Here is a 14,491-nt window from a genome sequence, read left to right as displayed (position 1 = left end):
GTTGGTGACCTCAAGTCACTTTTGGAGAGTTGTGAGCTCAACTCACTATTGAGAGTAATAGCCTTAAGCTATTAACTTATCCTTTGTAAACCTTCCATCATTATCAACCATTAGTCAAGTTTTCCATCTTACTTATTTCTTCTTTATAAATTAATTTACCAAAGATCAGATTAATTAGTTAACCAAAGAGCCAATCTTCTCTCTCTATAATTTGCGGTTGTTAGTGTGAATTATATCAGTCCATTACAAAAATTCAGAAGCTGAATTTCCATCATCTAAAGTTGAAATGGATAAAAGGAGAAGGGGGGAGGGGGTTGTTATGGATAGGAGCTATGTGGAAGAACTATGGCCAAAGATTTATTAATTATTTTGGTGAATACTATGTTTGATGTAACAACGACAATGTTTTCCATAATAGTATGCTATAAAGATAGAGGTGAGTCCTATGTCTCCTATAATCATTCGTTGGAAGGCAAACCATTATTGCAATATTTCCACCACACGATCTTAATGTTGGTGACATTTTTCGATCTTTAGAGTTTCTTTGGGTAGAAAAGCGCTAGATAGTGTAGAAGAAAATCCATACTTAGAAAGACACATTTTTATTAATTTTAAGTTGTGTTCCATAATATTAATGTGATTATTTTAAGTTGGGTTTCATTTTTTTTTTTTTGGAGAATTATTAAACTTTTCATGTCACTAAGACAGCTAACGCGCTCCATAGCTAGTCATATGTTTAGGGGTATAAATTTCCACACACTTTTCTTAATAAGAATTAAAAAAAAAGGTAATTATCTTTTTTTTGTAAGGAAAAAAAGGTAAATATTATCAATGAGGGTAATAAATAAAGGCAAAAGCTAACAAACGTCCCAGAATAAGACAATTAAGAGTAGAAATATCAAATTAAAATGAACATTGTGATTTTTTCATGCATTCCCAAATTAATACCACTTTAGGAAATATTTTAAATGCTTGTCTAACGCCCTCGGGCTTTCGTTAGCAAGATCCATAAATAAATAAACATTTTAGAGGGTATAATTGTCCACACATCTATTTAAAAATTATACACATTAATGAGGGTATTTATGTAAATTCACATTTTTAAAGGGTATAATTGGCAACACACTATTCATAAGAGTTTTCTTGTACTATTCATAAGGGTTTTCTTGTAGCCTTGCAAGACGTGCAATTTAGTTCGAGCCCATTCGAAGCAGAATTCTAATCTAATTTTGTAATCAATGAGTCCGGATATGAGTTTGAAACATATAGTTTGACTTAAGACTAATATTTCGGTTGATTTTGGAGGATGTGCAAACTTCAATTTGAATTACTCATATGAGTGTTCGAAGTATTTTGGAACTGAATCTGATAATGTATGGGTTACGCATTTTTACCTTCTTTTTAATTCTATTGCAAACAATTCACTCTTTCTCTCACTTGCAACCTAAGCCTCCAAAATACCATTTTTTTTTTCTCTCTTTCTATTCACCTACATCCCTTCTTCCCTCACCCTTTGCCTTTTATAGTTGTCACATGCATTTTTCTCTCTTTTCACTTGCATGGTGGCTTTGTTCCTTCGTTTGTCCCTCCTTCCCTCATTTTGCCTCTTAAGTTGTCACATGGCATCAAGCATTAAAGGTTACATACATGCATAATGTATGTCCAAAATTTAACTTTTAAGCAAATTTTTTATGTTTATTGTTGGTTATTGGTTTATATACTTTCATGTGGTGTTCTTGTAAATTGTTATCCTCGATTAGGTTATTCAAATGTAGGGTTTTCTTACCTTAATTTGATACTTTCAAAAGAGTATCCTTTGAGCGAATGGCAAAGAGTTGTATTTGTTTATTTTGCATTTTCATTTGCTTTTTTAATGACAAAATTAAAAGCTAGTAATTGAATGTAGGAAGTGAGTTAAACTTTGACTGGGATCTGATTGGGACTTGTTAGATATGGATCCAGAATTAGAATTGATTATAGGGTTTGATTATGAATTCGGTTGGATTGAATCCTATAGAGCCTAACCCTAATTTGATCCATTTCCATTCCTAGTTGCTCCATATACTTTACGCATTATACTTAATTTTAGTAGACCCTTCGCTCTTGCTTCAATTTTTAAACAAGATAACGTACTGACACTTATTGGACCCATTGATTGGTAAGGTTAGAGATTATCTATTACTTCCTTTTTTTTATTTTTTATGTGACACGTTTTTATTTTCAATGTATGTCAATGCACACTTTTATCGGTTAATATCTCTAATTATCAACATTGCAAAATTATAAAAAGTGAATATTAAAAAAATAGAAAATGCTATAATTGGCCTTATGGGCTACATATAAGAACCTAAACATGGAAAAAAATGAAAATATAACATGAATTACATTGATTTACGCGTGATTTTGTCATGCATTCTAAATACTAAATTAGGAAAGATATTAAATGCTTATTTGTAGGCCTAAGGGCTACATATAGCATTAGCCTAATAAATTTTATATTGAGATGAGTTGAAAAAATCCCACATAACTATGGGTCTGTTTTGTTCAGCTTAATTTCATTTTAGCTTAGCTTAGCTCCAATCAGTTGAGTTCAGTTTCTAATTTCCTTCTCTCATAAACAATTCATTTCAGCTTTATTCATTTTAGTTTAGTTGTTTTCAGTAAATCGGAACAAACCCTATGTTTTATGATAAGTTGATAACTATAAATCACTAAAAATTAGTCAAAGTACAGTTTGTGAATAAAAATAGAGGATGTATTTTTTATAGGACCATTTGCAATGCCTTGTTGTTAATTCCTGTAACATATTTTCATCTGCAGTTCAATAGTTTCCTTTAATTAGAATTAGTGGAGGGCTAGCATTCTATTTCAAGAGGTGGTTGATAGTTTTTGTTACTAAACTTGAGAAAAATAGCTTTTGACACTCTACAATAGGGCTACCAAAATATCAACTAGTGTGGTTAATCTTTACCAAATACGACCTCCGCTTTTTATTAGTTGACACGTTTTGACTTTAGCATTATTCACACACATCCCTTTGACCAAGTTTTGTGATTTATATGTAAGGAAAAATATAGTTAAGTGGGATCTTGTTAGATTCGTCACAATGTATATTTTCAAAATATCAACTTTTTATAATTTTTTGTTATCAGTAATTAAAGATATTAATGATTTAATTTGTGCATTGACAAACGTGACTAAAGAAACGTGTCAACTAAAAAGAAATGGAGGAAGTATATGTTTGTAGACACTTCAATCCAAGAGGAAACACTTTAGTGCATTGAAAAGATGATTTAAAAATTTACTCATTTCTGGTTTTTTATGCTTTAATCATAGCACTATCAGAAAGGATTAGAAAGGATTATAATTACAGAATTACTGAGTAAAGCCTTTATAAGTTTGTTGCTTTTAGACTTAAGTGAGATATCGAGCTAGAAATTCAGCTCTTTACCTTCTTTTAGCTATTTTAAGGGATGGTGGATTCTTGTGAGTTTGAGAGATTAAACTTTAAAATATCCACCTGCCTTCCTCTAGGAATTAAGATTCAGATCAAAGTATACTTTCCCCATTGGCTGCTTGAAATTTTTTAAAAAGATAATCTAGCTTTGAATATTATTGTACTTTAACTATAATACATTGTATATTTTAATTAGCAAAATTCTGATAGCAAAAGTCAAATGAGTTCTTTTTTTGTTCCCTTTCTGAATCTGTGGATAAGGGAACCGGGAAATGGAGTAAAAAAAAAAAAAAAAAAAAAATTAAAATTAGAATTTACTTGATTTGAATCATGATAAAAATAATGGAATGTTTGTTTGACTAGATGTTGTCTAATGAAGAACATAACACCAGATTGTATCAATATTCTCTTTTCATGTATTTGAACATGATGCTTGTTTACTTGTTGCTTACTAAGTGAATATATACTTGTTTTTGTGATTTGTTAGTTGTGTAGAGCATGATAGCCAAGAGATTAACTCTAAGCTGACTGATGTAGCCAAACTACTTGCAGGATTGAAGAGTTTGTTTCTAGATGTGATATTTGGCTTTTGTTCTGTGATGATGTTTTCTTTTGCTTAGTCATTGAGTATAAAATTAGTTATGATATATTGATGGATAAAATTTCATTCCCTCTTTAAAGATCACAATCTCTACTTTGCTCTGTAGAATCTCCTAATTTCTAGTGTTTGCTGTTGCTTCAGAACGCACTTACACAGCACTAGAAAGTGGATGAAGGGTAAAGGGCGTGTGACTATCCAATTTGGTTGCTGTTATAATTATGCTACTGTAAGCTGTCTATTTGACTGCCCTTATATATCTTGCATATATGGTGTTAAATTTGCACAAATATTGAATGCTATACTGATAATTGCAGGATAAAAATGGTAACCCACCAGGTATTCTGAAACGCGGAGAAGTTGATCCCTTACCTTCTCTTTTTAAAGTGATAATCAAGAGGTTGATCAGATGGCATGTTCTTCCCCCGTCCTGCATTCCTGACAGCTGTATTGTCAACATTTATGAAGAAGGAGACTGCATACCTCCACATATCGATAATCATGATTTTGTTCGGCCATTTTGTACTATTTCTTTTCTCAGTGAATGCAATATAGTATTTGGAACAGACTTGAAGATTGAAGCCCCTGGAGAATTTAGTGGCGCTATAGCAATACCCTTGCCCGTTGGGTAAGTGCAGTCCATTCACTATTAAGTTTCCTAATTCCGATGTGTCTTCTGTGTTGTTATACCTATTATGTTTAATGGGTACAAATGGTAATATTTGATGTTGCTTCCTTTAGATCGGTTATGGTATTAAATGGAAATGGTGCTGATGTTGCCAAGCATTGTGTTCCTGCAGTACCATCTAAGAGGTATCCATCTATGTTTTGTTTGTCTCATCTTTCAATTTGTGTTGTATGATGGTTATTTTCAGCTTGTTTTTGGTTAAGCGATGACTTTTAAGTGCCCTTTTCCTCTCCTTTTGCTCTTTCTAGGATTTCTATTACTTTCAGGAGAATGGATGAATCAAAGCGGCCTGTGGATTATTCTCCCATACCAGACTTGCAAGGACTTGAACCATTATATTATGATGATGATGGAGCAAAGAAATCACCCCCTCAACATCACGTAAGCAGGCAAGGAACAAGAGACGAGTTCAGGTCAGAGAAGAAGAGAGATGAAGAGCCTCGATATTCAGCCAGGTTTCGGGTTGCCATGAGAGGTCCTAGAAATAGGGTAAATTTGGGAGGTAGCTGATATGTAGAAACGTCTCGTGGCTGATATGTAGAAACGTTCCGTGGTTTCTCATCCCATATTTTATCAATTCCTGTTGAATTCTCTGTGTATATATATGTACTAAAAGTTGGCTATTATTTTATTACCATTTTTGTTTATGAATCAAAGAGTTTTGAAGGCATTTCTTCAAATCTGTCTATTGTAAATTGAGGAAAATGTAGTGTCAAAATATTTGTTTTGTTTTAAATTTTTTATGGAGAGATTTATATTAGATCTTAAATTTTTGCTACTGCGTGAAATTGCATATAGATAGACTGATTGTCTAATTGTACAAGGGATAACAATAAATTTGGGTTGGGTTGGACCTTAACAATAAATTTCATGGCAAAACTCGTAAAAAGTGGCGGGCTTGTCGAATTAAATTTAGTTTTTTTTAACTAAAATAGTTTCTTAAAACTCACTTTTTTTGGGATTAGATCAAACTGTACCATAGTTGATTACTTCTAGACGGAGGTGTAAATAAATCGAGTTGATCAATAAATTACTCGAATTCAAGCTCGGTTGAAACTCATTAAGCAAAAGGCGGAGGAAATGGGGATAACCCATATAACATTACAGTATTTTAAATTTAAAAAAAAAAAAAAAAAAAAAACCGAAGAGGAGGAAAGAGATTTCGAGACATATATAAATTACAGTATAAAGCAATAAGCATTGACTAAGAATTACCCTTCCTTCCAAAGTCCAGAAAACCCGACCTTTCTAGGGTTTCAACTTTAATTAATAACAAAAAATTGTCGGTCTGTTTTTACGCCAATCAATCCGATAGACCCTCAGAATTATGAGGACTCGAAACGCAAATACCCAAAAACGCCGGCATCACAAAAGAAGCCACCGTCGGCGAAGAAGTCCGCTGTCAAAACGCCTACTCCTCCTTCTCTACCGGTGGATTCCACGCCGGAGACGTCGACACCAAAATCTACGGCTTCTCGAAACCCCGAACCCCAGACTACTCCTTCTACCGCCGACCTCAACCCCGAACCTGCAGGTATATTCAATCTACATTTTTTTTTTTTTTTTAATTTTGCATGTGATGGAATAGGCGGATGTTCGTCTCTTAAGTTTCTTTTATGATCGGATTTTATAATCACTATTATTTTTTTTTATGTGGATTTGGATGTCAAAGATTAATATTTTATTTTATTTTTTTAAATTTTATGAGGGGAGATTAAAGTATTGAATTTTCCGACGCTGTTTTATATAGAGGAGAGATTTATAAATATCTGGATGATGCATGCATGATAGATTGAGTGTGGCTGTGAATTAAGATTTCTAGTCATTAGAAGGGATTCGATCTGAGGTCCTGGGTATCGTCTCCATGGCCATTATCAAAGCTCGACATTCAAACAACTCTGGGACTTTATTTCTATGTATTCAGAATAGTTCATGATATATGAGTTATTTTATGTACTTATTCCTCATTAACCCCCTTCCCCCTCCCAAATGCAGCTGAAAATGCTGTTGTATCACCAACTAACAAAGGTACTACAAAGAAGGTGACAAAGAGAATAGTGAAGAAGAGGGTGATCAGACCCAAGACTCCTGCTTCAGCTAAAGATGGCACATCAGCGTCCGTGAAGACAGGTGAGGCTGGCGATAGCAATGTTGATGTCACGGATTCCACAGATGCAAAGGCTGTAAATCTTTCAAAATCTGAAGAATTTGTTATGAAGGATTTAAAATTAGAGGAGCTAGTTACTGATAAGGTTCCAGATGGTGGAGAACCCCACGATAAGGGCAAAGAAAAAATGGATGGAATAGAGTCACCTGTTGTGGCTATTGAGGATGTATCTTCTGCTGGAAATGAGGATACAAGTGAGCCCAAAGAGGATAAGGATGATGAATCAAAACAAGACGAGGCTGCTGATCCCGACAAACAAGCAAAAGACAATCTAGAAAAACTAGTACGTGATAAGTCAGATAGCATGGATGATGATCAAAAGAAAGAGAATGTAAATGTTCACGATATGCTAAAGAATAGGGACAGTGACAAAATGGATAAGACAGATGAACAGGCTGCTGAATCAAAACAAGACGAGGCTTGTGCTACTGGGGGAATCGAGGAGTATGGTGATGAGGAGGGTTTTGTGGAGCCTGGGGATGAGGACCTTCAGGAGGATGACGAGCCTGAGACTGGGGATGAAATGAAGGCACTGGAAGTGGAGCACAAGGAATTGGCAGCCGCAGCCAAGGAGCGCAAGGTCAAGAAAGAACTTGAGATTTTTGTTGGTGGGCTGGATCGCGAAGTTATTGAAGATGATGTGAAGAAGACTTTTGAGAAAGTTGGAGAGGTGGTTGAAGTTAGACTGTTGAAGGATACTTTGACAAACAAGAACAGGGGCTTTGCATTTGTGAGGTTTGCGACTAAAGACCAAGCTAAGCGGGCGTTATCAGAAATGAAAAATCCTGTTGTATGTTTTCTTTGTCGTATCAAAGAGTGTCTTTTATGTAGCACTCGTATTTACCATCTTTATTCTTTCTTAAGCCTCTCTTTTCATAAATTGTGTAAAACAGATACGTGGTAAGCGATGTGGGACTGCACCTAATGAGGACAATGACACCTTATTCCTTGGTAATGTCTGCAATACGTGGACTAAGGAAGCGGTAAGACTGAATTTATTTTGAATAGTGATTTTTGTTGAGATGTTTTTTGTTTTGTTTTGTTTTTTATTTTTTAAAATGATTTTTATCATCTCTTTCTGCAGATAAAACAGAAGCTGAAAGATTATAGTGTTGAAGGTGTTGAGAACATTACCCTTGTCCAAGACCCTCGCCATGAGGGTTTTAAGCCGTGGATTCTGTTTTATTCAGTTTGCTTGCCATGCTGATGCAATGTTTGCTTATAAGAGGCTTCAGAAGCCAGATGCTATATTTGGCCACACTGAGAGGACTGCTAAGGTTGCTTTTGCTGAGCCGCTTCAAGAGCCCGATCCTGAGGTGATGGCTAAGGTTAAATCAGTTTTTGTAGATGGGCTTCCTCCTCACTGGGATGAGGACCGTGTTAGGAAGCATTTCAAAGTTTATGGTGAGATTGAACGTATTACGCTGGCTCGCAATATGTCATCTGCTAAGCGTAAAGATTTCGGTTTTGTTGATTTCACTGCTCATGAGTCTGCCATTGCTTGCATAGAGGATGTGAATAGTAAGGAGTTAGCTGATGGAAACTCAAAGGTTTGGTTCCAACTTTGTTTCTGGTTTTTCTTTTCACCTATGTTTATATATTTTGTGGAATCGCCTTAATTGTGGATGTTTCTTTGTTTTCTACTTCCTACTGGGTGTTTGTTTATAGGGACAAAGGGTGGGCAAGGGAATACCAATCCCCGAATTGGAATTATCTTTTACATTTTTAGTCCCCCACTTACTTAGAAAAATCAACCTACCCACTCAACTCTACACAACACTTAACTGATGCATTTACTCCTGTCTCATGATAAATTTTTACCTCCCTTTGGGTGTTTTTTGATGCACATCCCACCCTTCTGTTTTTATACATATATATATATTTTTAAACCCAGTTAAACTCAATTTAATCCTTAAATAACAGTTCCAGGTTAAAAAAATCTGTTAAAGAGAGCAGCCATAATTATTATCTGGATTTTATAGTTGGCTCTATCTGATTTTATTTAGTTTTTTGGTGCTAGAGTGTTTGTTCTTGCCTGTCTTATGTTTTGTGATGCGTGATTTTGTTATCCCAGATTCCCTGTAGTGTCCCTTTATTGTATTATGCATGGTGTTGGTGTTGTGCTTTGACAAGATATAGTAATACATTGAGTTTGTTGCCCTCTAGTTTCTTTATGCTTCCATGCAGGGTGTTGGTGTTGTACTTAAGCAAGATATTATTTTCCGCCTATCCTGTAGTAACCATGTTTGATTGTCAACTAGTGTTAGTCCCTGGCGATGCCTCGAGTTAATGCATTATTTCCATGACAAAAATCTTTATTACTTCCTCTTTTCTTTTTTACTTGACCTGTTTCTTTTATCACGCTTGCCAATGCAAAACTTTAACAATCAATAACTTAAATTTTCCAAAAGTAAAAATTATAAAAGTTATATGTTATGATAGTACTTATTGAGACGAATCCCAAAAGATCATACATGAATATATTTTTCCTTACATATTATTCACAAAATATGGTCAAAGGAGGGGTGGTGAATAGTGTAAAAGTCAAAGCGGGTCAAGTAATAAAGAACGGAGGAAGTAATATTTATTTTTATTGAATGACATGTAATATGGTAATAGCTTAGTGACTAACAGGTTGAAACTTAACTTGAGGTTGTTGGTTCAAATCTTGTAAGAACCATATTTTTAGACATGGAGTGAAAATTGGATTAAATGAGGGGTGCGCCACGTGGCACCTAAACTTCTTTAGGAATGCCTTGAAGAGAGCGCCACGTGGCATCTAAACTTCTTTAGGAACGCCTTTTAATATATAGTATAGATGTGTTTTGTATGGTCCCTTTATTATATTGTGCAGGGTGTTGGTGCTGTGCTTTGACAAGATATAGCAATACATTGAGTTTGTTGCCCCTCTAGTTTCTTTATGCTCCTGTGCAGGGTGTTGGTGTTGTACTTTAGCAAGATATGCTATTCCTCCTATCTGTAGTAACCATGTTTAATTGTCAAAAGAGTATGTGAAATAACTAATACTATAACTTATTTGTTGTTGCCTGACTTTTCATGGAGCTTAAGTATCTGCTGTTTTGTTCTGATTTATCTATCTCATTGTTTAGACAAAAGTAAGAGCAAGGCTTTCCAATCCATTGCCTAAAACTCAAGCTGTTAAGGGAGGAATGTGCGGTGGTTTTCGAATTGGCCGACCTAGTGGTATGCAGGCTAAGCTTTTCAGTGTCTTCTGATTCTTTTTCCCTTTGTATGCTATCTTACATTAAATGTACTTGTTGGTAGGAAGGAGCTTTGGGCGTGCAGCACCTGCATTAAATCGGCCTAATTTTCAGTATGGCAGACCCTCTCGTGGTCAGTTCAATGAGCCTGTTGGACCTTATGGTAATTAATCTATCTTTTGTAGCCACTAGCCAACAATCAGCTCCTCTATGAGTACATCTTCCTAGACTTTTATGTTGTCTTTGCGCACTTGATATGCTTCTTTTTTTCATTAGGGCGAAGAGTTCCTTACAGAGCTGGGCATATGGCACCTGGAGTTGGCCCTGCTGGAAGACCTAATTTTGGGGGACCTAGGGACATTGGTCGTGGACTTGCAAGACCTGTTCCTTCACGGAGAGAGCCTTTCCAACTTGACGATGGTGGCTATTCAAGACCTTATATGGGTAGGCAATATGATGATCCATATGTTTATGATGACAACCATGGTTTAAAGCGCCCATTTTATATGACTGTAAGTAGCGATCTATTTGATGATGTAAAATCTTGTTTCATACATGTTGTCAGCCCAGTCAATTTACAGATTTAATAATTTGTAGGACCAAGATCCTGCATATATGGAGCCAAGTCGAATTCGTCCTCGTTTTGACTATTCTGGTTCAGGTCGTGGTACTCACTTCAGAGGTACATATCTTTTAGATTTTATTATTATTATTTTTTTTTTCCGTCATGGATAATCCTCCTTTCCCCTCCTTCAAGTGCTTTTGGGATTGAGGAAAATATGGTGTTGGATAGGGTGGTGTGGGAGGAGAATATTCATGTCAATGACGTGTTATGATTATACAAGTACTTTTTAAAATTTATCTTACTAATTTTTTTTTCACTAGTATTGTTTTATCCCATTTGATTTCCTTTGCTAAAGTTTTCTCAAACCTTTATGTTTTTTACTCTAAATGTTTTAACCATCACTTTAAAACTTTCTTGAATTTTATTTTTATTCTCTTATAAAAACTACCTTATCTATTTTTTCTTTGGATGCTCTTTTTTCTCACTCTACTCACCTTTTTATCAAACTCTTTTAACTAAATACCTTGTGTTGTCCCTTTTTATATGGTAAGGTTCCTTATGACGATTCATGTTAGCCGACCCAAATCATTTTGGGACTAAGGCTTTGTTGTTGTTGTTGGATAATCCTCCTTTTCCCCCTTCAAATTTCTCTTATAATCGTAGTAAGTTTAAAGTTGTAGATTACTTTTTGACTTGAGCATTCGTTTCTTTTCTCCAGATACTTATGGAGCTGGCAGTAGTTTCTATTCAAGTGGCTATCATGGTCCTGATGTAAGTTGACATCTATTATCTAAACTTGTTGCTTGGTACATGATTTCAATAGCAATCAGTATTTGACTTTTTATCCAATTTTTTTACAGTATGGTGCACGACCCCACTCTTCTTTCAATAGTCGGGATCGTCCTTATGGAGGAGGTCATGGCTATTACTATTAGTTGAAGTTAGCAGCAAGGTAATTAGTGTAAACTTGAACCTATATATTGTGGATCCTTTATAATGGTGATGCTTTTTTTCTTTTTAACCACGAGTGGCTTCAAATTATTGTTCCTTATTTTTTAGGTGTTGGCTATGGCTGATTGATGGATTAGAGGCTTGCTGTTGGGGACCTGTTGTTTCTTACTTCCTTCTACCCTACTCCACCCCTTTAACTAATTACTCCATCTTTTCCCTTTCAATCCATATATTTTCTCCATCACCCGCTTCTTGGTGTAGTTGTTTGTTTGTGACATCACTTCTGTATCATAAGCTGGGTTTATCTGATCTAGGCTAGGTGTATTTGTTCCTTTGAAGGCTCTGGACTAGATTCGTTACCAAATAGCATGAAGGAGGAGCTGATAGATAATGGCCTTGAGTGGCAGTTTGCAGTTTGAGGATAATAAAGTTGCCTTGTGGTTTACATACGTGGTGACTGATTATCATTTATTAACTTTCTGGATCTGCTATCGCAACTTGGAGTATGTTGAAGAGTGAATTGTGGAAAAGGTTTCTAGTTAATGATGTTATCATACTTATTTGAAAGAAATGTTAGAAGCTCAGCTTCTCATGCATTTGGGATTTCTATGGAATAAATCTGACGAATGTTTTGGCTGGAAAGAGTGGGTGCAAAACTTGTGCCAGTGCTAAAGTAATGCTTTGTGGATCCTAGTCTTATAACTTTTGAATGTATCAATCTCGAATTCGGATTTATTTTGCTATCTGACCTTTTGGTCATGCAGCTGTTACCCTTTCCTTTTTTTTTTTGGTTGTTGGCTGTTATGTATGGAATTGAATATGGGTTGTCTTCCTTTCAAGAGTTTATTGTTTCAAGAGAATTGATGACCATTTGGGTCTGCCAGCCTTTGATCTTACATAATGAGGGTTTTTCTAAGGAGATGGGATTTTGCATGGTGAGTTGTTGACAGATTGTGAAGATGCTTGGATGGAGTTGATTAGTTTCTTGCTGAGGTGGGTAGTGTTCTATCTTTGGTGGGTTATTATACCTTTGTGAGGTGTTGTGGGTTATGGACAGTTTGCTAAGTGTGTTTTGTACCTAGGAAAAACCATTTTTTTTTTTTTGGATTTGCTATAACTTGGTTATTATAGGGAGGTGATATTTTCTTAAAAGCAGTTTTTATACTTTAGGTGCTTTCTTGGGCGTTACTGGTCAGTTCTTCTCATGTTTATATGTGCTGCGTTTATTATATGCCTTTTTTTCCCTATATGTTTGACATCTTTGCCTGAAGCTTTCTGAGTTTGGGATGCTATGAAGAGAACATTTTTTGCTGGTAACACGAATTGGGTTGCTCTATTTTATCAAAATGTTAAACAGAGATCTACAGAATGGCATACAGAGAAATAATGTAGTGTTTTGTTAGTGAAGGAATCACTATTTTAAGGTTTCATCTTTTTTGATAGTGTAGATTTGCAAAGATGTAGTTCACCAATTTTCTTGGATTCAAGAGTTCATCTTTTGGCAGTGCAAGCTCTATGTGATTGCTGCTTTATTTTTGGCAGTTAAGGAGTTCAGTAATATCGGAATTTCTAATCTGTGAGAAGTTTTCATAGCTATTAAGGTAGGTTATGTTTTCTAAGCCATGGATTTGTGTTCTTGAGGTTTTGACTTGATAAGCTGTTCTTCATTTTTGGAGCTAGGATTTGGTAGTTCAGCTTTTGGTATCCTTTATTGATGACTGCATTTCATTGGCATGCTTTCCTGGTATCAAGCAGTGTCTAAAAGTATAGTTACTGTAGTTGGTTGTAGCTCTGATGAAGAGATTCAATAACACCAAAGTGAGCTGTTGTTTTTTATTTGGAAGTAATTAGCTTCTATCTAGTGCAACAGTTAAAATACATTAAACATGTTAAGTTTGACTAGTAATTATTTATGTATACTGGTGAGGTAACAGGCAATCAGTTCCATTTCTTATATTGTCAATCATGGAAGTGGCAGGTCTTAGATGAGTTGCATCTTTTTTATTTTGATGGACTTTGTCTTGTGAGGTTTTTGGTTGCTCATCTTTGGCTGCTATTGTTCATATGTTTAAAACCCCTCTTGTTCTTCACACTCATAATTGTGCTCTGAAATGGTGTCACATGCCGTGTATCTTGGAAGTTGGTAGTCCTTGTAAGTGCTGAACATGTATTTTCATGTCTATCTCCTGTAACATATTTTTTCTTCCATATCATCATTCTTGGTATTTTTCCTGTTATCGGGGATAACAAAAATGTAAATTTGGAGAAGTTGACCTTGAAAGGAAATTTTGGATTGTGGATCCACACCTTTTGTGGCCTGTTTTGTATACTTTGTTTGGGTCTTTGAGTGCCACTGATGAGATGTGGTAAATAGCCTTTAGCAAATGGTGTCGTCTTTACCTTGTTCTTAGACATGAATTGTTCTGTGTTCTTGGAGAGGTAAGATAGAGTAGCAATACAGAGTATTTTAGAAAGATTAATTTTAAAAGGCTAGTGATGTGGGTTCATGTTTTGGGTTTCACGGTTTCATTCAAAAAGCTATACAAATAGCAATACAGAGAGTATAAGGATTGTGTTTCCTGATATAGGGATCAAATACAGTATTATTTATCAATTTTCAATTCTGGTCACTGGTCAAGTTGACGATAGTTGTTCCAACAATTTTCAATCTGTATTTGCTGCCTTCAGTTTAACTGTGACAAAATAATAGAAACCATCTCTTTATTCAGTTTCCTACTTTACTTGATCATTGGATGCTTTGTTTTTGCTTAAACGTAGTATTTTATCTTTGGTATCAATGTGTATTTTTTGGGTCATATTATTTTGAAGAAAAGTGGTGTAATT

At 35.2% G+C, this 14,491-nt stretch overlaps 1 protein-coding gene and 1 pseudogene across 1 annotated transcript; both read left to right on the top strand.

The window, feature by feature from the left end:
- Positions 1 to 4,009: 4,009 nt before the first annotated feature.
- LOC110720647 (RNA demethylase ALKBH5-like) lies at positions 4,010 to 5,521 on the top strand (the record flags this gene model as incomplete). Its single annotated transcript, XM_021899702.1, has 5 exons — positions 4,010 to 4,084; positions 4,200 to 4,284; positions 4,373 to 4,683; positions 4,797 to 4,868; positions 4,992 to 5,521. Coding segments are annotated over 5 exons (805 nt in total), but the record flags the coding sequence as incomplete, so codon positions are not given.
- A 408-nt stretch (positions 5,522 to 5,929) lies between these two features.
- On the top strand, positions 5,930 to 14,288 carry LOC110720649 (annotated as a pseudogene).
- Positions 14,289 to 14,491: the final 203 nt, after the last annotated feature.

The sequence above is a fragment of the Chenopodium quinoa genome, unplaced genomic scaffold (genome assembly GCF_001683475.1).
Source record: "Chenopodium quinoa cultivar QQ74 unplaced genomic scaffold, ASM168347v1, whole genome shotgun sequence".
NCBI classification, from domain to species: Eukaryota; Viridiplantae; Streptophyta; class Magnoliopsida; order Caryophyllales; family Amaranthaceae; genus Chenopodium; species Chenopodium quinoa.
Note: the sequence above shows the minus strand (reverse complement) of the source record. Positions and strands in the feature narration are given on the sequence as shown.